The sequence below is a fragment of the Mus caroli genome, chromosome 6, assembly GCF_900094665.2.
Source record: "Mus caroli chromosome 6, CAROLI_EIJ_v1.1, whole genome shotgun sequence".
NCBI classification, from domain to species: Eukaryota; Metazoa; Chordata; class Mammalia; order Rodentia; family Muridae; genus Mus; species Mus caroli.
The window spans coordinates 99,367,976-99,392,907 of record NC_034575.1 but is presented as its reverse complement, the minus strand read 5'-3'; the positions used below and the strand labels follow the sequence as shown (position 1 = coordinate 99,392,907).

At 38.5% G+C, this 24,932-nt stretch overlaps 1 protein-coding gene across 7 annotated transcripts in view; it reads right to left on the bottom strand.

The window, feature by feature from the left end:
* The window catches only part of Chl1 (cell adhesion molecule L1 like), a 199,911-nt gene that overhangs the window by 21,617 nt on the left and 153,362 nt on the right, over positions 1-24,932 (bottom strand). For all 7 annotated transcript variants that reach the window (XM_029478803.1, XM_021165654.2, XM_021165652.2 and 4 more), the window contains 8 exons: positions 18,239-18,370; positions 10,938-11,078; positions 9,619-9,730; positions 8,131-8,297; positions 5,853-6,018; positions 3,140-3,264; positions 2,123-2,224; positions 779-976 (listed from right to left, as the gene is read on the bottom strand). In XM_029478803.1, coding sequence (XP_029334663.1) covers positions 779-976; positions 2,123-2,224; positions 3,140-3,264; positions 5,853-6,018; positions 8,131-8,297; positions 9,619-9,730; positions 10,938-11,078; positions 18,239-18,370 — 1,143 coding nt within the window. The remainder of the gene's footprint in view (positions 1-778; positions 977-2,122; positions 2,225-3,139; positions 3,265-5,852; positions 6,019-8,130; positions 8,298-9,618; positions 9,731-10,937; positions 11,079-18,238; positions 18,371-24,932) is intronic.

The following is a 24,932-nucleotide window of genomic DNA, read 5'->3' as shown; positions in this document are numbered from 1 at the left end:
GTACCTTGCAATACATGCATGAAATACATTCATGCAGATACATTTCATTGGAAACATCCTAACAAAGATTTTAACACTGAATCCACTATAAACTAAAAACTTACAAGCATCAGATTCAAGTTTTACTTCATCTTGCTTCTGCCTTAGTTAAAAATGTTGCTTATACCCCAGCAAGCTTATTTCACTCTGGGCGGGGGCGGGGGTGGGGTGGGGAAAGCAAACACTGTATTGTGACCACGATACTGCCCAATGCCAATTCCCTCATATATACGTTTCTGCACTGTCTCTGTTGGTGACTCATTAAATTATCCTGATAATTTAGGCAGATATGGAAATATGTAAATTTTAAATTCATAAGAAAGTAACACTAGGACCCAGCATTACATATTTACAGGATTTTTATATGAGCCAATGGTGTTTCTTTGGAAACTGAATCCATGGTTTCCTCTATCTACTGAACTTCCCTTTAGAATTTCCATGATGAAATCTGCTTCAAACATGATACTACTGATATTTAGCTGTTAAAACTTACTCAGAATAGTATTTTATTGCACACCATGCACAATTCCAATCTCCTATTCACTATCAAACAAATTTACAACTCTAAAAAAAATATACTTCTGGCCTTGTACATTACTAGTTTATAAAACTTTTCAAATGACCTTGAGGAATCTGAAATCCTACACTGCATGCTTGATTTTTTTCAAATGCATTCAAAAACAATGATCGGGCCAGCGTAAGAAACTTTGTTAGTAACCCGAGGTTAGACTTTCCACACCTGCTGGTGGAGTTTCATGATGGTCTGAAGGCAGGCTGGCGTGGCTTCTTCCGACTTCGTTTACAGCTGTGACCCTAAACTGATATCTCACATAAGGAGCCAAAGATAACACGACGTCTGTTTCTTCTCCCTGGACTCTAGTTAGCTCCTCCCACTTTCCAGGTTCCTCTCTGTTCCCTTCAAATTCTACAATGTACTCTGAGGGAAAAACATGAACAAGCCATTAGGACATATTGAGTCTATTGAAGGTTTATTAGGATTTACTTGCAATATTCAAAGCTTTAAAAAAAAAGGAAGAAAATGATATTGGAACTGACACAAGAAAACAGTACTTTTCTTGAAAGCTTGAAGTCTTGGGTTCATTTTCCAGGACCTATATTAAAGAAGTTGGTGGTATGCATTTGTAATCCTAGTACAAGAAAGGTGAAAATAAGAAAATCTCTAAGGTTCCTAAGCAGCTAGCCTTGTTGACTTGACAAGTCACGGGCCATGAGACACCCTGCCTCAAAAATAAACAAACAACTCAAAAGATAGCCAGTGCTTAAGAAATGATACACAAGAGTGATTGAACACACACACACACAGATCTATACATGTGCATGTTCACACACATACACACACTCACATCTCTATATGCAGAAACTTGCATACACCAAAACATACAACAATAAGGTTGAAGAAAAAACGTAATGCCATTTCCAGGAAAATGAGTTAAACTGGAGAAAACCATCCTAAGTAAATTAAGCCAATCTCAGGAAGACAAAATGGTTTGTTCTTTTTTTCATTGGTGACTTTTAGATTTTATATACACACATCAGCAAGAGCATATGTGAGACATGAAAGTTGAATTAAGACTGTCAACCTTGACATTACAGATATACTAGCAGGAGAAGGGCAGTAGGAGGGAGGGTAGGGAGTGTGAGGGAAGTATGATCAATGTACAATACATATTTGTAGAAAGACTTAGGCCTGTGTAGGCAATGAATTGCGGTTTATAAGACTATTTTCAGAAGGTTAATCCAGGGGATGGAAAGATGGCTCAACAGTTAACAGAACTCGATGCTCTTACAAAAGAGCCAGGTTTAGTTTCCAGCACTCACACAGAACCCACAGTCACCTGTAACTCTAGTTCCAGTACATATAGTGTCCTCTTCTTATCTCTACAGATACTGCCCTTATGGGTTGCACAGATATAGAAGCATATAAAATAATTATCATCATAATAATAACAATAACAATAAAATCTAATTTATTATGTAATCTACAATCTATTATGTAATCAAAATCAACATGTTACTAATTTGACTCTCTTAGGTAAAGATAAAAAAAGTCAAGTTCTCCTACCGCTGATTTTGCTGTTGTGGTCATCTCCTGCTTCCCAGGACAGCCGGACACTTCTGTTTTGTCTTTCTGACAAGTGAAGGTTTCCTGGCGGATCTGGAACACCTAATCAGTAATAAAAGATAGATGTCACATGATAGCAAAAAGCTGACAGGAGCAATAAGGATGTCAGAGCAGAGATGGTTTCATGTGACAGGCACCATGTTTTTTTCAAGGGTTTTAAAGATCATTTGTCAACAGCCAAGTTCAGCTTCCTGAGATGACTTAATACTCAAAGCTTCCAGTGTGTCTACAAACCTTCCTCTCTGAGGATGCACCAGGATGATGGTAATAATGGTCTTTTTTTATACATGTCTGCTTCTTTAAAGTTCACAAAGCACTTTCATCTGGGTTCTTATTTGGTGAGAATGCTTGCCTCTCTTGGGCAGTGATTCAAAGAGAAGCTGACCCTTGGACATATTTGACTTTTTGTCAATGATACAGGAAAATAACTGACGGCACTGGTGAAGTGTGCACACTCTTTTCCAATTAGCACTTTAAAAAAAACTTCAAATATATTCCTTTAAAGAATACTTGATGTCTGCACTCAACTTCTTGGGGCCCTTGGAGCTCAGACAAGTTTCTGGTATAGAACATAAATATCAAACAACCACCACTAAAACACCCCCATCCCCCAGTCTTCCATAGCACCCACTTTTATTCTCTGAACAGTAGGAACAGGTGGATTGAGACCTTTGGTTATCTTTCTACTGTCAGCCTTACTTCTCTTCTGCTGCTCTTGGCAATCTTTCCATGAAGGGAAAAGAAATCATGAATTCATTAATTTCTTTTATAGGAGAAGAGTAGAAATAATTTGAAAGTGATGTTGCACTTTAAACGTCAATGATGACAATAAAACAATGAAAGTTCACTCTATGAGCAGAGGCTTCACGAATCATTGACTTTAATACCTTGAAACAAGGGAAGCTAAGTGTCACAGGAAGCATAGGCAGAGGTCTCCTTTCACTTGTTTTCACTTACCAAGGACGGTTACTTGAGTTTTTTCCGAAGTACTATCAAGAGAAGTTTGAGCAGAACAGGAGTAAACACCCTGATCTTCTGCTGTGATGTTAGATATGGTCAGGTAAGCTCCGTCAATCACAATTCTGTTGGGAGGCAAACACGAAGTACATGATGAGGGTAAGAACAGCTGCCACAACAGAAATACCATCCATTTAACAACACACGATGCAATCTCCTTCATAGAAAACGATTCAAGAGAATGATGAAACCGGTTCATACCCTGCAGCTGTTACTGGAGAAGGACACTGATGAAGATTGAGAATAAAGTCTTACATTGCGCACACATGACTACACAGTATAAATAGGATCGCAATTTTCAAAAATTACAAAATCCAACCATCTGTAACCCACAGGCTGTGAAGGAACTCTACGCTAGCTGCCATAGCTCAGAAGCACGCCCTTAAAATGGAGCTAGGGTGTGCTTACAGAATTCTCACGATGTAAGCAGGGAACCTTACAAAGAATAAAGGTGGATGCTTGTGAGAAAAGAAGATTCTAGAACCCTACACAACTCCACAGAACCAGTATATTCTAATGGCATCTGACAATATATCCTTTTTGATATTTCCCTTTGGTCTAAGAGTTAAGCTTCCCAGATCTATAATAAAAGCATTTAGTGTGTTTGAACACTAGAGGGCAGTCCTGCACTTCATTCTTCAAATTATTTCAATTAACTTTAAAACTCAGTTGTATATATTTTGGCAGTTTGCAATATTTTGCTACAAAAAACAAATCCTTTATCAATTTTATCTCTAAATCTATACTTATATAGATATTATCCACACGAATCTTCACAATTTTTACATTAAGTTCCATTAAATTTAAAATACATTCCCAGTAATAGCTATTCAGTTGAAAAATACTAAAGTAAGGCTTTCTTTGTGGAAAGGGTGACCATTCTGCATAATTGAAATTTTACTACTAAGTTAAAAACTGAAAAATTTGAAGAATGGAAGACAAAGTTCACTCATATGTGACTGCATTTTGACTGGAGGTAGTGCCCCTCATTCGTATATCAATTTGTATAATGAAAAGTTGTCAGCCAGTGTTACTAGCTGTTGATGGGCAAGAATTACACTATAACATAGGGGCCACAGCTGAGACTAATGCCTTCACATTGAGAAATGACATATGTGCACGTACAGAGATATTATCAACAAGGCCAACATTGTAACAGTCATGAAAGGAACTGACTCAAGAAATGATGAATAAATGGTCCAAAAAGAATAGTGAACAATGGTTTGTTTCCTATATTTTCTATCTTATCCAGATCTTAATTCACAGTAACCTTAGGCTCCAGTTTTTATTCCTTCTCATCAAGTCACGTTATAAAAAGTGGTGGTTGAAAGGCATCAAGCAGACAGTGCGAGGGAACCAGTCCATTAAGTACCAGTCTTGGGATTTGAGTATCACTAAGTTGGAGTCCATTCTTTTAACCAAGACTCTGCTGAGCTCTCATCTAAGGAGGGCTTGTGCTATTTCTAGACCTTCAGAGTTACTATGTAACTTCAGATGAGATTTGACTTCAAAAGGATAATTTCCTATCTCTCACTCAAGGACAATACAAGAAGAAGCAGAACTGACCTTTATGTGATTTAAAAGAACAAGCAGGATTTCTGACTCCTTTGATTCTATTGGATTCTATTGATCTCTCTCTCTCTCTTTGATGCATTTAAACTCCAGTGATTCTCAACCCTTACTCAAACTTTCTCCTATCTTATCTTATGCATTACGCCTGTTCAGAATACTCAGAAATGTGTCCTCAGCCTTTGCCAAGCATGAGGTTTACATTCAGTGGTTTAACCAATTAGGGATGAACAGTGTCTTTTAAGCTTGCATCTGTACTGAGCTGTATATTTTTTCTTGTCATTATTCTCTAAATCACACTCTATAACGACTATTTTATGAACATTCACACAGTATTGAGTATTGAAAATAACGCAAATGCAACTTACATCATAAATAATAGTATGCAATATAAACAGAATACCCTCTTACAGAAAATAATTTACCATACATATTTTGGCAATCCTTTACAAAAGAATGACTGCCAGTTATAATTGGGGGTTTATGGGCAAGAAGGATTTGTGTGAGAATGACAGGCGGAATAACAGAATGGTCATTGACTTTTAGGAAGAGGTATGATCCGTGGTTCCAATAGACAATAAAGAAGTTGGCCTTCTCCATCGTAGGAGCAGGGTTTCTGAGGATAGTGTTTTTCAGATATTTGGATGACAGACTAATGCCCATGAGTAAGAGCCTCAAACCACAGTCAGCAACACCCTTGACAGCTTGCTCTTCCATTTGTCCCAATGGTTCAGGAAGCTCTAAAACCTAGTTAATCTGCATCTCACTCCTGCCTTCTGTTTCCTACACTGAGGAGAGAAACCATGCTTTATGAAAACTAAGGAGCAAAACCAAGAAAAACATAAAGCAAAACGAAAACCAATCAACCAACCAGCCAAACAACAAAAACCTAGTATTTTAGTCCTGAATCCTGACATGAAAAATGAAACAACTGAATGGTTATCTTTTTTTTTTACTTTGATGCACTGTGAAAACTTTAGGTCTACTTCTCTAATGTGATCTCTTAAACACACACACACACACACACACACACACACACACACACACACACACACACAATGTCTTTTCATAGCAGTGTTCTTACCTGCCATCTTCTGTGCCATTCATCTCAAAAGCTTCTCCATCTTTACTCCAGGACAACTTCAAACTATGTTTCAAATGTGAGTCACACTGGCTTTCGCAGTATAGTTCAAGCACATGTGATTTAGGGATTCGAGGATTCTTAGGAGAAACTCTGAGCTTTGTAGCATCTGTATATTTTTTTTCAGTTAGAAAAAACAAAGATATTAGAACTACAGAGCACAGCTCATGTTGTTATTAAATTGTCGGCAACCCAAGCAACCAAAATTGTCATGATCTGTCACATCCACATTAGATGTGTCCTAGAGCTATATTCTACCATTGAAGCTGAGAAAATTTAAGTGCATGCACCGATTAACAAGTTAGGAAATTTTCTTGCTATTGTTTGCTAATGTAAATAACTAAAGTATGAGCTAACAAATGTTTCTAGAATTTGAAAATAATATAATTTCTCATTTTGTAGTGTTTACAATTATAACCATGTTATAAGGAAAATTGTCAAGTTAGTAGATTTTTAAATTTTTTTATTAGCTGTTTTCTTTATTTGCATTGTAAATTTCATCCCCTTTCCTCATTTCCCTTCCAACCCCCCACATACCAATCCTCCTCCCCTTGCTCACTAACCCACCCACTCCTGCTTCCCTGTCCTGGCATTTCTCTACACTGAGGCCTTCAGAATACCAAGGGCCTCTCCTCTCATTGATGTCTCACAAGGCCATCCTCTGCTACACATGCGGCTGGAGACATGGGTCCCTCCATGTGTTTTGGTGGTTTATTCCCTGAGGGCTCTAGGGGTACTGGTTGGTTCATATTGTTGTTCCTCCTATGGGGCTGCAAACCTCTTCAGCTCCTTGGGTACTATTGGGGACCCTGTGCTCAGTCCAATGGATGGCTGTGAGCATCTACCTCTGTATTTGTCAGGCACTGCCACAACCACTCAGGAGACAGCTATATCAGGTTCCTGTCAGCAACCATTTGTTGGTATACACAATAGTGTCTGGGTTTGGTGACTATATATGGGATGGATCCCAAGGTGGGGCAGTCACTGGGTGGCCTTTCCTTCAGTTTCCGCCCCAAACTTTGCCTCAGTATTTCCTCCAATGGGTATTTTGTTCCCCCTTCTAAGAAGGACTAAAGTATCCACACTTTGGTCTACCTTCTTCTTGAGCTTCAAGTGGTCTGTGAATTGTATCTTGGGTATTCCGAACTTTTGGGCTAATATCCACTTATTAGTGAGTGCATTCCATGTGTCTTCTTTGTGATTGGGTTACCTCACTCGGGATGATATTTTCTAGTTCCATCCATTTGCCTAAGAACTTTATGAATTCATCATTTTTAATCCATTGTGTAAATGTGCCACATTTTCTGTATCCATTCCTCTGTTGAAAAACACCTGGATGATCTCCAGTTTCTGATTATTATAAATAAGGTTGCTATGAACATAGTGAAGCATGTGTCCTTATTACATGTTTGGGAATCTTCTGGGTCTATAAATGCCCAGGAATAGTATATCTTATTAATTTAGAAATCCAAGATAAAATGGTGAAGTCCTGGCACAGGTGTGCTATCCACATGAACGTGGGGAATCAGACAGTAAGTCCTGCAAAAGGGGTCCCTGCATCTGCTTCCTCACTTAGAGGCATTCCCAGAGCAATGAGGAAAGACACTCTTAACATTTAACATGTACTTGTGGAGTTTCTTGGTGAATGAGTCAGGGATCACAATGATTTAGGGTAGAAGCAATTGCTGCTATCAAAACCGTGAAGCTCAAAGACTAATACACTATTAAAATAAAAGTGCCTGTGAAGACTGAACCTATCAGCAGATTCCCAGAGCTTCACTGATTAGGAGCGGGTGCTTGACAAGGATTTTTTCTGGTTTAAGGAGAACAAAACAGCCTTCCCAAGCAGTCAAGCTGCTCTTTTTTGTTGTTTGTTTTCCTGAGATTGAATGTCTATGATTTTGTTAAATGTTCAGACAGAGATTCATACTTGGTAGTATTTCAAGGTTGCTACTGGAATAAAACACAGAATAAAAATAAGATACTGATTATCATCTACCACTAAGGATACACAGTCCCCTGCTAAGGTGTCACACATCCATGAACATCACACCCTGCCATACTAGCAATAGTCTTTGAGATGAAATGCAAGGAAGGGCTTTTGAGAAATGAGCAAACTTCACCACGTGCTCAAACTTAAATGACACTGTTTCGTCTGAGGACACAAGAAGCAACTGGATCCCTAGGAGAAGCCCTGAAAGCGAAAGCAAAATAATAGTACTTCTAATATCCAAGTTCGCTGTGATGACGGCTTTTCCCATGGCATTGTCTACCCAACAAGAGTAGGAGCCCGCATCCTCCTCAGTAGTTCTGTAGATCTCCAGTGTGCCATTTTCATGTGTATGGTACCGACCACCTTCCAGGGGATGTGTTTCATCAGCCACTTCCCTGTGCAGATGGAGATATGGGTCATTTTTTAAAATAGGGACACAATTTTTTTGTGTGCTTCGGATATCACCCAGAATTACAAGTTTTTTGGGAGCTTGGTAGACCTTCTGAAGTGTTCCTGTGGGGAGAGTTTTCTCTCTTGGAACTATCTGGGATGTACATCAGAGCTGGCCAGCAGACTATAGCTAAAGGAAACCTATTTCCCTCCTTGTACTGTTGCCTCTGTCTGTCTTGTAACTCCTAGTACCACTTTACATGTGTCCTCTGAGCTTAATAAATACTTTCTGGCTTATTTATAGTGAACTCTTTCGTTAATGATTGCTCTGGGCTAGCAAACAGGAAAGCTAGTAATTGAAACAGATAATGAACCTTCCCAACCTCCTGCTGTCCTAGGGGAACATTGGTCATTCAGAAATATGATAAGCCAGGAAGTCTTGCCTCTCCTGTGGACATGCATTACATTTACCCTATCAACCCCAGGCTCATTTTCCTCCACATTCATCCATTCTCCACGCATTTCCTGTCACAGCCTGATTAACCCTGTACATTTCACAGTAACTGATGGTCTGCACTCACAAGTTCAGAGGATAAACGGGCTGCCGGCACAGGTTTTAAAAGAAATGGGGACGAGACTGAGAATGGTATGGAACTTGACTCAGATGTAAAATTTAAAAGCGTTTCAACAATCAGGATGAACAATATTTTAATCAAATATTATCAAAAATTAAAATCAAATAATAATGGGCAAAACATCACAATTTGGTGGACAAATTGTAACTGAATTTCTATGGCCTGACCTCACTATTTCTGATCTACTCTAGGCCCTGGAAAGCAACAGAGCATTGATTTCACAGTAAACTAACCAAACTTTATCGGTAAAGCAACTAACACAGCAGATGCTTATGGTGATATGTTTAAATTAAACAAGAGCACTTTTAAGATCAAAATGAATGTCCTAAGTCTTAAGCTTGTCTGTAATTGAGTGTAGGTTAAGATAAACAGCCCAGAGGCCACAGCAACCCACAGACAGACTCATCATAGAAGAAAAAAAAAAAAAAACAAAGCAATTCTTAAAGTTGTCTTAGGAATCATTTTAATGCTTTGTTTTCTTTATGAACACAAATGGCTCTGTAAATTTCTTAATGTGAAAAAAATAATCCTAGACTTCTGGCCAGTGTTTTCAGGAGAGACAATTTAATTTCTTTCCTTATTTCTCATAGGCATTGGCTCTCTGTAGCAACACAGATGCAGTTCAGGCTGCCAAATGATGGCCCAGGAATCCCGCACATCCATTCCCTTAAGAAAACAGTAAGCACCTTACCAGACCACTGTGGCCTTGGGAGAAGCAAAGTACTCGCAGTGTAAGAAAGCACTGTAGCCAACCACTGTTGCGTAATTTTCTTCATTCTTAGTTTTTATCAGTGGGATAACATCTAGTCAAAAATAATAAAAATAAGTTTTTAACTTTTCTGCAAGAATTAGGTACAGAACACAGTTTTTATTTTTATGTCCTTGGCACATTGTAAAGAATGGAAGATTCCTGAACATTTCGGTACATATTTGAATTTCAGTATTATACAAAATCGGCACATTCTGAAAGAGTGATTTCGGTGTTAGACCCAATGAATATAAATAAAATGAAAGACGCTTTGATCTTCTTCCCCATGGTTTTATGTCCAAAATTCAGTTGATACTTTGGACTAGAGAGATAACTCAGTCAGGGAAGAACTTGAAAGAACTAGATATACCAGCATCAGTTTATTACCCAAAATCTGGGTTAAAAAAAAAAAGGCACAAGCTTGTAATGTTGCCAGTGGGGATTAAGAAACAAGTGGATTCCCTGAGGCTCACTGGCAGACAATCAAAGCATACTTGGTAAGTTTTAGTTTTAGATCTTGACACCATCTCAAAAATAAGGTAGTGTTAGCACTCCTTTTAGGCTCCACCCAAAAGTAGTTACCTGGCAACAGACAGATAGGCCTGGCTTACTATAAAAGGGGCTAATTGGCCCCCTCTTGCTCTCTGAACCTGCTCTCTCTGACTCTGTTCTCTACCTGACCCTTTTCTCCCTCTCTCTCCTTCTTCCTTCCCATTGTCTCTTCAGGAATTCCTGACTGGCCTTTCCTCTCCTCCAGTCCTCTCTCCACTCTCCTCCCCTCTTCTCTCCCCTTCCCTTCTTTTCCCTCTCTCTCCCTCTCCTTCCCTTCTTTTCTCTCTCCCTTTACCTCCTCTCCCTCCTCTCCCTCTCCTCTCCCTCTCCCTCCTCTCCCTCTCCCTCCCCCTCCCCCTTCCCCTCCCTCTCCAGATCTTTCTGTTTCTATTCCCTTTCCAACTCCCCTTCCCATCCCTCAGCATGGGCCCTCCAAGGGAGGCAACCCTCCCACTGCACCACACCATACCACTCTCCATCAAACATATCCTTGCTCTCCTTTTTTTATAAAAGACAACAGATAGTACCTGAGGAATGATACCCGTCGTTGTCTTCTGGTCTCCACATGAACACAAACACATACATTCCCACACTGGATCTAACACCACTACACCACAAAAAGTCACTACAGTTGTGACTATAACTTTGAGGATTTTCCAGCCAGCCAGAGAAGAAACCAGCCAGAGAAGCCACAACTTGGGTGTGCTCACCTATAACATCAATATTGGCATTGGCCAGAATGGTTCCGTGAATATTTGAGGCTTCACACTGATATACACCAGTATGATTTGGCAGTAAGTTTGTAAAACTGATTTCCCTGGGGAACAAAAAGTCACCAGGAAATGGATGTTCTGAAAGAGAAGAGAGAATTGTCAGTATGATAAAGAGTAGAATATAAAATATTTATGAACCATTTATTAAATGTGTCACACAGTATCTATATTTTAAGACCAGTTTAGGGTGAACAATAGTTCACTGGTGTCATCTTTACATTTGACTCAAATCTACATGGGTGACTTTTCAGACCCTTTTGCGTTTGCCACATCTTTTCAAATAAATATTATGAAAATCTGTGTTGCCTTACTGCCTATTGCTATCCGTGACCATAATATGATTGGAGGTGATCTGTTTGACATCTGAGTCCTACTGTGAGCTGACTTACATACACTTCATCATCTGCATCCAGATGTTAACCAGTGCAGAGCAAAAACAATAGGCTCTAACTGGCCCTGATTTCTCTCTGGGCAACATTTTTACTGGTTCACTTTCCCACCTTTCTATTATTTTTGGATCTATGCTATTATTTTGTATGCTTTGCATTATCATTTAGCCATTTTGAGTATGTAATTCCCAAGACTTAATCCTTCTTCCTTCCTCCCTTCCTCCCTTCCTCCTCCTCCTCCTCCTTTTCTTCAGAGTAATTGTCAAGTGTGCTACATTTTAACAATGAAATCTATCTACTCTATTCCTTTGTTTAGTGGTCTCCTTTCTCCTCTGTGGTTTCTGATGGATTTTTACTCACCCTTGAAGATTTGGAGCTAGCGACAACGGATGAGAGATGAGTGAAGTCTGTCTTTCCGGTATGGGTTACTTCACTAAATATTGTATTTTTTAGCTACATCATTTACCCACAACTTTCATACTTCTTTTTTATTAACAGTTGAATACTGTTCCATGGCATACATGCACCACACTGGCATCCTTTATTTATCAGTTGAACTATATTTACGTTGTTTCCGTTTCAATCTGTTTGTGACTAGACATCAATCCTAGAAATATTTTACCCAGGAAACACAGAACAGATTCAACAACTTATATGTTGAGTGTGTGCGAATGCCCAAGTGTGTGTGTGTGTGTGTGTGTGTATTTGTGCAAAATGCTAATGACTAAAGAATGATAATGACTAAAGCATCTCTTAATTTAGGAGCAAGGGGTCAACAAAAATTAGAGGGAAATCATGTAATACATTGCATATATATATTACTATTGATACTGAAACTATATTTTGGAAATTGGAGCACCTGAAATTTTAGTGCACTTAAGAATTCCACTGGATATGGCCCACACATTGTAACACTCTCTCTGCTCATGACCTGTAACATCAGCATTTGCAAGGCTTTGTAAACACCAGTTTCAGAGAAAAATGAATATCCAACAGCATCTGGCTTCAATCCCAAACACTTGCTATGTCACAACAGGAAGGCAGTAGGAAGAAAAATAATTTGGGGCTAGAATTGTTGAGAGGAGGAACAACAATTCAAAAAAATTTTAGTTTAAAACAGATAAATAATTTCTTTCTTCTTGTATTACCGTCATATAAAATAACAATTCCATTAAACTTTTTGTTTGGGAAAACAAGAGCTACTACATATAGGGAGACATTTTTATCCATTCTTTTTTTTCTCACTAGAATCATAATGTGTGCATTCCTCCATCCACCATGATGTCTGTGAAGATATGTAGTGTGTTCTCAAACTCTAAAGAGCAGGCATCTCTAAAAAGTGACTAAATATTTGTGGAAACATCTGAAATAAGGATAAAGGATAACATTTATTCATCAGCATTCCCTGTCAGTTGGCAGAAAAATGGGTCCTGACTGTCACAGAACTATGTCTGTGTGCCTCGCCTAAAAAAAAAAAAAAAAAAAAAAAAACCACATAGGTGTAAGTAAACCTGGGGATTTTGAGATGGAGAAGTTATACTGTTTTTTAAGTTAGCTCCATGTAACTACACTGTTTCATGAATATCAGAAACTCTTATCTGGGTATAAAAACAGAACAGTGTAGTAGTGAGAAAATGGCCATGGTTACAGTGATGCCATCCATATAGATGAAGAAAAGAGACATGGGCAAAAGATTTGGACAGCCTGTAAAAACTCTAAAGGCAATGGAAATAGAAATACAGGAGAGGGGCAAAGAAGGAAGGGGGAAGGAAGAGAGATAATTTGATTTCCTTCCTTTGAGTCTTGCACTGACCCTCTAACTTACAGAATTATGCAACCGCAAAATTGTACAGGCTCAAGCTACCGAATTTTTGGTAATGTTTTATAGCAAAATCAAAGAGCTAACACAAAACTTGGAGATAGGGGGCTGGTGAGATGGCTCAGTGGGTAAGAGCACCCGACTGCTCTTCTGAAGGTCCGAGGTTCAAATCCCAGCAACCACATGGTGGCTCACAACCATCCGTAATGAGATCTGGCGCCCTCTTCTGGAGTGTCTGAAGATAGCTGCGCTGCAGTGTACTTACATATAATAAAAATAAATAAATCTTAAAAAAAAAAAAACTTGGAGATAATTTATCAGCTACCTCTTCAGGATTAACAGGATAGATAAGCTTCTAAGCAATCATAAAGGACATCATGAGGCAGTGAGTCACTGATCTCATCCTTTATCCCTATACTATTGCACAGAACTTAAGGCCGGCAGAGCTAACCTTATCACCAATGTGTACCACCTTGCATCACAGGCCCATCTTGGTCTGAGCTTCAGACCAACATAGCATTGCAAAAGAAAACTTAAGACCATATCATCCTGTGTAGATGAAAGGAACTAGCCCTCAGTGAGCTCTTGTTCTGGGAAAGGGTACAAATTGAACAATACACTATATATTGCCAAAAAAAAATTTGTCAGGAGCCATCTATGATAGGATAAGGTTAGCAGGTGGCCTTCCTGGAGGTGACCCACTGTTTTGCATGGTCTGGGATGGATGAGCTCAACGGCAAGGTTCCAAAGAGACTTCATCTCAGGATTACTTATTGCAGCTGATATGCCTTTCCTGTCATTATGAAATTCATATAATAATCCCTGGACATTAGCCCACCCTACTGATCTATTTCCTGCTGATCAACATAAAGATGAACATTCATGAATTAATGCAGTTTAGATGAATTAATGATTCTAGAGAATTCCTGATTTGATTCAAATCATTTTAGGAAGAAAGTTTTAAGAGATGGCCTTAGCTGTTTTGCTAGAAAGATGTAATAAAGTTAGAGTCAAGAGTAGAACACACCTACTCCTCATAATCGTTAAGTAAAGGCTGCATAAGACATAAAATGAGCTTTCATAATCACAATAAAAAGAGACATAGGCTTTGAAACATGTGTGTTCAAGAAAAAACATTATGTCCAAGGAAGAAGCCACAGGTGTTGCTTTGAAATTATTATGAGTACATTAGAATGAAACACTGCTTTGAACTTGTTATCAACATCCTTCCGAGACTCGCATTTTATGTAACATTTTATCTCTGAGGTAATTTTCTAAAGAACTGTTTTCTTCTAAGAAGGTATAAAAAGGCCAGAGAAAGGGAATCAAGTAATTGATTCAATGGTTTGGCTTGGGAGCTCTGCCCTATCCATCCATCCATCCATCCATCCATCCATCCATCCTTCCATCTATCCATCCATCCATCCAAATGTATATGTCTGTTTGTACGTATATGGGGGCATATGTATAAGTATGTAAGAATGCATGAATATTTGTGGAGTATCTGAGACAGGTGGTTGGGCCCAGGAAAAATGTGAATGTGTGAATGAGATTGTGAATATAAATGTATGTATTAGTGTATATGTGTCTGTACGTATTTGCTTATATAAAGCATCTTAATTCTCTTCCTTTCCTTCTGCTTTGGTTCACAGAGTTAACCAGCCAGACCAGTGAAAGGCTTCTGGCTGTCTGACTGGAGATGGCAGTGCTAGCAATAAATCTTTTACCTAACCACCTGCTGTTAGCAACAAGTGTCAATAGTTCTAATGGCCTGCAGCTTCAGGCCTCAGAGTAACTCCAAGTCAAGATAGGAATAAGTTATTACAGAGAGTAACCCTACTCTCTCACAGGACTAAGTCTTACCTCCGCCAATACTCTCCACAGAGTACTCAAGTCAGAGCTAGGATTCTGACAAGAATTGTTCTAAAGTTTCAAGAAAACATAACTTTTAATAGTTACCTACAAAAATACACTGGCCCGGACATATTCTCATAATTCTTCCTAGATTTTCCTCTTTCATAAGTTCAATGAAAATAAGACAATACAGTCAGAGAATCTTCTACTCAAACTTGTTCTTTTTTTCTATGCTGCATTCTAGCCCTGAATTTACTTGTGCTGTGTCTTCAAGTAAATACTGTAATTCCAGTGAGTCTTGTCATTGTGTCAGAGAAGTGAATAATAAAGAGATCTGTTTTTCCAAGATGCTCTCAGAAATACTGCATGATCTCTCAGAGAAGGTTACATGGATAAACAACCACTGGATTCACTTTTATTGAATTTTGAAATAAGATTCACAAAGAATATGATTTCCTAGAAATAAAAGTCCAATGAGATTTTAAATCCTTTGTTAGTCAAACCATCACCACACAAAAATTCTGTGCTTAGGAGCTGTACAAACTACAAGTTTGTTCTCAACTAGACTGGTTTCAGTCTTTCCTCTGTTACTGGCAAATACAGCAATTCCTGTCTTATCCACCAACAAATCTGTTGGCTATACTTTGAACTATCTACTACCTGACAACATGTCTAGCCCGAGGACTTGGTGTCTTTCAGTCACCTTTTTGCAGTCATAGAGTTAGAGGCTGCATTCAAAGACCAGAAAATTCCTTTAACACATAAATTACAAGGGCTGGGGATACAACTCAGTAGTAAAGCACTTGCCATGCAATCGGAACTATGGTTCAAACTCTAGTAACTCATAAACAAACAAACCATAATATTTCTCACTCAACCTTTCCTATCAAAACCCTATATGGTTGCTCATCTGTCATCATTAAAATCCCAAGACCTTGATCAGGCCTTGCCATTGTCTATGCTCTGATGCCTGCATCTAGTGAATGATTTTACCAGCTGACTCATGCCCTTCCTTATGCCCTGGACTTAAGGCAATCAGTTCTGTTTCCTTTTATTTATTTATTTTCTCCAGACACACATACCTGGGGAGTCTTTTCCTTACTCTCCTCTCCACTTCAAAAGTATTCACAGACAGCTGATGGCTGCCTTCATCTCTCGAAGTATGTACTTTTATAACCATAAATCTACCCTGCATCTCGAACTTTACACTCTCCTTAGTACCTACCTACTTCCTATGTATGAATTTCTCAACAACATGACCTTGACAACTATGACTTCTCTTGCCATTTTATAACTCACTGAATCCAATTAGTGCTGTCGGTAGCTGCATAGGGCTTATCCACAGAAGCATGCAGTCTGCCACTTGCCATACACCAAAAGAAACATGTCTTCTCTCCCGTAGCATCCATCGAATACCAATAACTTCTCAGCTCGGGATGGTGTCTCAAAAACCTCCCACGCCCACCAATGTCCGAGTTTTGATGGACAGATCTTAAGCAGTTAAAATATGTGCTGTGAGTTCACAGGTACAATGGCTACTTCCTGTCCAGAAGACAGGATTTCTACCACTCTTCCCATCCCCCAGCTCTTATATTACTTCAGCTCCCTCCTCTGTAATACTCACTGAACTTCCAAAATGGATATAGATGTCCCATTTATGGCTGAGGACACATTGTCAATTATTCTCAGCATTTGCCCAGTTACAGGACTCTATATTAACCACTGTCTATTGGAAACAATCTTCTCTGAACAAGCCGGAGACCACCCTTAATCTTGAGGGCTCATAAAGGTGGCTGCCTTGGCCCACCCTACAGGCACTTTAGTATTAGATGAGTGATCCAAGTAGAAGGGCTTGAACTCTTCACCCTCCTGCACCCACCTCCCATGATTAATGGTTTAAACCAGATCCTGTGCAACCCATTCTAGGAATGGTGCTTTTCTCAAGCAATATAACAGACTTGCAAGTCACAGCTATTTTCATCTCTGTTTTATTTATGAAAAAACAAAACAAAACAGGTTTTAAGAGGCACAGTTCCATTCCCAGTCCCACAGTTAGCAAATGTTAGGATGGCCATGCAAACACAGGCAGCGCGGCTCCAGAGTTCATAAACCATCCGAGAACTCCACAGATAAACTATGACTTTAGGTAGCTGGCTAATTAATCTCCTTCAAACACTACCAACTACCACTGCTTCCATTTTGCAGCTTGGAAAACACACGCTAAGATGATCCAGTGACGAGTTTAAGGCCACAGAACTGGGAAGAGTTGCAGCCCAGTGATGACTTTAGTTTATGAACCACAAGGAGACATGGATAAAATGTGGAACCATGACTAATAAATAAATGGGGATCCTACACCTGCACTTCATATCTTTTCCTCCATGGAGCTACTTAAGCAGAACATAACATTTAACATAGGTTCTGACCTTCTGCCTGAACAAATAGCTTCAAAATAGCCTCAGCTCTGGGTTCAAATGAAAAACTCTAGGGTTTGGAGACTGGTGCAGTAAGGAATCTGGCCCCCAGGCCTGGTTCATTTCTGTTTCTCTATGGCCAACAAATGTGAACAAGACTCAAGGGGATGTTCTAGTGTTGTCAACAGCAGCCAGGGAGCTATTGTGTCATGTATAGCTTTGGGTATCACATGTGTCCTGGCCACAACATGGAGATAAAGTGTGAACAATAGATATTCTGGGCAGGGGCAGAGATAAGGATTGAGGATGTTGCAAGGGTGCAAGAAATATCAACTTTCATCTCCTGGGTTACTCTATCATTCCTTCTCAAGGGCAGGAGCAAGGGTTGGTGTGTATTAATTCTCTTCCTAATTCAGTCATTAATTATACAAATAATTATATTTAACAATATCTATCTATCTATCTCTATCTATCTATCTATCTATCTATCTATCTATCTATCTATCTATCTATCTATCTATCTATCTATCTAATAATATAATTAACTTAGTATATCCATAAACCCTATCCATGTGTTGGTTGTCATCAATCAAATTACCAATAGAGAAGCACCTGATGATTTTCTGGCACTGTATTATGCTAACACAGCCCATCCCATCTACTTCATACATCCCCAAACTGTGATCATATGCGATCCCATTCAATTGCTGTATTCCCTAGCATGTCATTCTCAGGCCTTTTGTTAGGTTGTTTTTAACTCACTTTCAATCGGCAAGCCATTGAGTCTCCATTTGATTGTGGGTTGAGGTTCTCCTTCTGCTTCACACAACAAGATGCCACTGCTCCCCGTGCTGTACACAGCACTCTGAGGTTTCTTTTTCCAGCGTGGAGGCTCTGAAGACAAAACAAAGAAATTTCCAGAATGGTTCTGCATAGCCAAAGATGCAACGACTGTAACAGGTCTGCATTTCTACCGTTAACCAGCAGAGGGCAGACATTACCAAGTATTCCATAGCAACTGTGGAATAGGTTCTACAAAGCAAGATGGGTGTATTTGTGTGTGTGTGTGTGTGTGTATGTGCTTACATTACACTCTAAACATGTATATAAATCTGCATACCAAAAATATACAGCTGTCTTAGCTGTATATATTAATCTTACTGAAATATGAGGGAGGGCTAAGCAAATGGGAGCTCATTTAGGGCTGGCTAGTTTCTTTTTAAGCTGAAGCAAAGTAGCTGAAAATGGGGATATGCAGGAAATAGATTCAGAGAGCTTTTAAACAACAGTAAAATTTGTGAGATCTTGTTCCTTGATTATTGACTCTAGCATTTACATATCACATGTATAGCAATTTGCATAACTTATCAACTTGGAAAACATAATTTGCTTTGCAAGAGATGTTCTTCTTGCAAAGAGGCAGAAAGGGAGCCTGAGAACATTTGACATTTATCTTTGGAAACAAAGCAGGAAAACCAGGGACAGATGATCTTCATCTCTTGATGCATAAAACTTCAAATGTGTAACTCTAAATGGAGTCTCAGAACAGAGCAAGACAAGTGTTCTCATTGCACACATTAGTGTCACATCTTGTCACCATCAGGGCACCACGATGACAACAGTGAATATAAGACTAGAAGGATGCATGAATATTATTATTTTTGTTGTTGTGATTGTTTGCCAACATATATAGCTATGTTGCACTTTCTTGGATACCTTATACCCATAGAGGACAGAAGAAAACATCAGATTCCTTGGTTGGGGTTACAGAGTATTGTGAACTACCGTGTAGATGCTGGGAACTAAACCAGGGCCCTTTGAAATAGCAGCTGGTGCTCTCCTACCACTGAGCCATTTCTCCAGACCCATGTGCATAGTTGATAATTAATCTCAGAAGTGACTTAATACAATTTTAAAGTAGTAATTTCCATCAACTTTAGCCTGCTCATTTCCCTGCAAGAACTATGGATTTTGTGTTGGTTAAAAAAGGAAACTTTTTAAAAGATATGAACATATATAAAGTAAAAATATCTTTTAAATAATTTTAGTAAAAGAAAGAAAGGGGATTACATGGGAAATTAAATTTATTAAAGGGTAAGAAAAAACATACAAACAGGTAATTCTGGCAAGTCTATGTGATAAAAGAAATAGCAGCCTTATTTATAATAGCCAGAAGCTGGAAAGAACCCAGATGTCCCTCAACAGAGGAATGGATACAGAAAATGTTGTACATTTATACAACGGAGTACTACTCAGCTATTAAAAACAATGAATTTATGAAATTCTTAGGCAAATGGATGTATCTGGAGGATATTATCCTTAGTCAGATAACCCAGTCACAAAAGAAGTCACTTCATATGCACTCACTGATAAGTGGATATTAGCCCAGAAACTTAGAATACCCAAGATACAATTTGCAAAACACAAAAAAATCAAGAAGAACGAAGACCAAAGTGTGGATACTTCATTCCTCCTTAGAATAGGGAACAAAACACCCATGGAAGGAGTTACAGAGACAAAGTTGGGAGCTAAGACATAAGGATGGACCATTCAGAGACTTCCCCACCCGGGTATCCATTCCATAATCAGCCACCAAACCCAGACACTATTGCATATGCCAGCAAAATTTTGCTGAAAGGACTCTGATATAGCTGTCTCTTGTGAGGCTAGACCAGTGCCTGGCAAATACAGAAGTGGATGCTCACAGTCATCTATAGGATGTAACACAGGGCCCCCAATGGAGGAGCTAGAGAAAGGACCCAAGGAGCTGAAGGGGTCTGCAATCCTATAGGTGGAACAACTATATGAACTAACCAGTACCCCGGAGCTTGTGTCTCTAGCTGCATATGTAGCAGAAGATGGCCTAGTCGGCCATCTTTGGGAAGAGGGGCCCCTTGGTTTTGCAAACTTTATATGCCTCAGTACATGGGAATGCCAGGGCCAAGAAGTGGGAGTGGGTGGGTAGGGGAGCAGGGCGGGGGAAGGGTATAGGGGACTTTTGGGACAGCATTTGAAATGTATATAAAGAAAATATCTAATAAAAAAAGAGAGAGAAAATAAAAAACTAAAAAAAAAAAGAAAAAAAAAAAGAAAAGAAAGAAAGAAGCGTACCTATAGAATCTCCCAACAGAGTGTGGGCTCAATTGTTAATTTTCATGTTAAATGCCTGCATTTATAATAGATTACTCTAAAAGTATTGAGTTCCTTAACATAAAGTACAATGGTCTAAATTAGAAGCTGAATTACCTTTTGAAGAGAAAGACTGTCTATATGACATTGTATTTTTAAAGGCTTATTTTGTTTATGTGTCAGATATAGCTACCTGCTCAACATGTGTGTTGGGAACCAAACATAGGTCCCCTGGAAGAGCACCGAATGCTCATCTAACTTTTCAAATTTTTTTCTCAGTCTTTTTATATAACCATAACAACAAAATTCAATATGTGCAAGTTACAGGGGGTACATCCCCATGAATATGTGAACCATAATGATTATAGTAGAAACTATCACTTTTCCTTTCCAAGCAGGTAGAAATAAAGATCCTGCAATGAAAATATTATTTTATTATTCCTGTATAATAAAAATCAATTTTCCAATCTCTATCTTCAGTCTACGAATTTCATTAACCTTTGGTATGACTATACCTTTGCACACATATATTAAAGAGGTATTACTGTAAGAATCAAATGAAGGGGTGAGGTATTGCTTCATCTAACCTTTGACCTTATGGAAATAATACTGAGCTTTAGAGAATTCATCTAATCTTTTTTCAGGGTCATCAGAGAAAGAATTCTCATTTCCTGTTCTTGCCAATCCATGAATCTCAGAACAGAGCCTCTGGGGAAACAACAGAGACATGCAAAGCTATAGAGGAAGTCCTCATGGACAGGCATCTCGTGCAGGATAACTAGGAATCAAGGTGACCTCAGCTGTCCAGTTGAGTCTTTTCCTTTCCAACCTCTCCTCTCCTCACCTATATTTATCAACTGATGTAGGAAGTTTCAAGTATTTTGTAGTTCATAGCAACCATCCCTATACATTAGCTTGGTCCTTCTTCGTAAGTGTTAAAATCACTTCCACATTCATGTAGATGATTCTCTCCTTTTCCCCCCTTAAGTTTCTGGTCCTGAACAGCTGTAAACATTGTCATGAAACTTGAGAAAGACTTAATACCTGCCTATGACTATTGAATGCAGTTGAGGCTGAGACTCTCACTGTTGACTTTGCTAGTTGACTCTTTAGGAGTTCAATCTTGAAGTCAGCACAGAGAGTCCTTAGAACAGTGATCTCTAGAGAGCTAGGGTTGAAGCTTGCTGTCTTGTTTCTTCCTGGTTCCAACTGTGTCCAAATAGATGTATACAGTGGGCTTTTTAAGTAGAACTTAATAAAAGACTTCAGTAGAATAGACATAAGAAACAAAATAAAACCTAAAGCATCCTGGATGGGAAATAATTTTCACTCTCAGGTCATCCAGTATCCCAAGACATAGATTTAATGAACATATTATTTATTTCACTGATACTGGGTTCACATTGTCATGAGCCAGAGGACATGAGTTTGATGAGAAACTCAGTGGCTGAGATGCAAAACCAGAGGATCAGCATAAGTTTCCAAAGGCTCTCATCACACAACTGTATGATGAGTGATTTCTAGTCAAGGGGTTAGAGAAGAGACCAAAAATAAAAGAAAAGATGAGTAAAGCAGGGGAAGAAGCTGTAGGGTCCCACTCTTTTCTCCACATGCCTGAGATATGTGTTAGCTGATAAACGTGCTTCCACTAAAACTTCACCCAGTTAATTATAATAAGAAACAAAATGCAAGATGATAAGTTCAATTTATAATGTCCAAAATGGTGATGTTTAAGCATGAATCCTGACAACATTATAAGCAAGCTAAAAATGTTTGCTATGTGACCAAAAACCAAACAGAACAGGAAATTTGGTGTCTATAAAACATCTAACATAGTGAACATTTTTAGTAAATTTCTTTATCACAGAGGTCTACTTAATATTTATACTCTTGATTTTCCTAGAACAATGTCTCATTTACATCAGGCAGGTTTCTGCTTCCTGATGATGATCATAAACTGTTGATCCTCTTGCCTCCACCTCCCAATTGCTTGGAACCATCAGACCCTGTTTCTGTGGTGCTGGGGACTGAACCAAGGGCCTTGTGCACAGTAGGTCAACATTCTACCAACTTCTTGGGAATGAGTTCATTGATTCAAAATAAGGTATTCATGCTATCAGAAATTGGATTGGACTGATTTTCAGCATGTGACTTTAGATACTGCAGGGTACTCTGGATAATATTAAGGACTGCATAGGTGTGCAAGATTATTTATATTATATTTCTGAAATTGAACAGCCTAAAATGATTCCAAAGTTGGCAACATAAAAATTCTTGATGGGGCATTTTTTTTCATTCTTTTCTTATCACTTTAAGTGTTACAGATATACTGGTGTCTGAAATGATGTTTTATGTGACATCCTTATGCATTATTATTATTACTATTATTATTAATTATTATTATTATTTGAGTGTATCTGTACCATGGTGTACTTGGGGCAGACAGTTTTAGAGAGTCAGTTCTCTCCTTTTATTTTAATGTAGATTCCAAAGATATAGTTCAGGCCCCTTTTGCCACTGGGCCTTTTCACTGGTTCTTAATTGTGACTGTATATATAATAATCCATAATGTAGGTGCCCAGAAATTATAGTAACATCTAATGATGATATCAGCTGTTTTTCACATACAAGATATAGTATTTGAGTTGCAATCTGATTACATATTTAGGTTATTTTAACTTAATGTACAGATTGATGGAACCTGAGTTTCAGAATAGAGACAAAAAATGACAGATAGGCTAGGGTACAAACTCTGTTTGTGCATAGCCACACAGGATATTTTCACAGTGGACTAGAAGATCAAAATACATGAGAGAACTGCTATTCTACCACATGACAGTCCTGATTGGGTTTCTAAATAAAAGAATGAAAATGAAGAGGAAAATACAAGGAGACAAAGAAAATGTAATAAAGACAGCCTCCCATCTCCTGATAATTAGTGATGTTTATAGCTGCTGCTTTCACCCTCTAGGGAGAAAAACACTTCTTGATGATGCTCAACTGTTCCCACACAGGTGTGAGGAGACTGAAAGATGCTTCTGAGTGTATGTTTACTATTTTCTCACTAAAGTGAAATTATTCAATATTCTTCATAAAAATAATATTTACATCTCAGAACCACTAATAGCTATTTTATAAATAGTGGAGATAATTTGTTCAAGAAACCTATATCCCTTTGGAATCCTACAGTCAACATTTTAAGTTGCATAATTAATTTTACTAGTATAATATTTTTTGCAACACTTGCAGTTCCTTTTGAAAGCTTTAGTCTTAATAGTCAAGAAAACCGAGGCCAGATTGTTAAAATATTCAGCTACCGTAGCAACGCAGCAGCCATCTGGAAGGATTTTCTAACAGTCAGCAACTCAGGGTTAGAAGCGGCTAATAATTATGTATGTGTGGTTCAAGTGTGTGTTTGTGTCTCTGTGTGTGTCTGTGTGTATGTGTCTGTGTGTGTGTGTGTTTGTGTGTGCTAGAGAGGCACCAGGGGCAAGGGAAAATATCTCCATCAAAAGATGCAGCCAAATTATATACAAGTGTCAATTGATGTCTAAAATTATAGTGTGATCTTTCAAATTTCCCTAAATGTCTTTTTGAATAACTTATTGTCAGAGGAATATATTATTATCGATAGATGTTGATGTTAATATCTAACATTGTATTCTCTTCTAAAAAGATTTGCATTGTTGATCCTAACAAAACAAATTCCCCCCTTTTAATTTTCTTGTTCTTTCCTTAACTAAGAAAACAGTATAGAAAGGGCTGAGAAATTGTGTTAGTCCAAACAGACTTGACTCAGTCAATTATTGAAACATTTACTTGTGAGTGAAATTTGCCTTTGGAACTCTTTTCTCTTCCACTAATTAAAAAAAAAAGGCCACCACGGACATGCTTCTTGCACAGAATGAAGCTGTAAATGAGAACTTTATCTGAATATTAATGGAGACCCTATAGCTCTAGTTCATGAATTGGCAGCTTGGGAGAGACAATCCTCCTCCATAGGTAAGCCAACACAGCACTAAGTACAAAGGTCCAAGATAGTGACTACTGCATTATCTTATTGCCACAGTTACTTCAACCCCAGAGAGAAAGCCTGGTTGTGACTGGATCCTCAGGAAGGAGTCTGTGTCAATCAAATTTACAGCAAGATCAAGCAACCTCAACTCCAGCACTGCAGCCACAGCCTAGATATCTAATTACTGTGAATCCTACTCATGAGAGTAATGCCATCATCACAAATCTCTCTCTCTCTCTCTCTCTCTCTCTCTCTCTCTCTCTCTCTCTCTCTCTCTCTTTCTTTCTTTCTTTCTTTCTTTCTCTCTCTCTC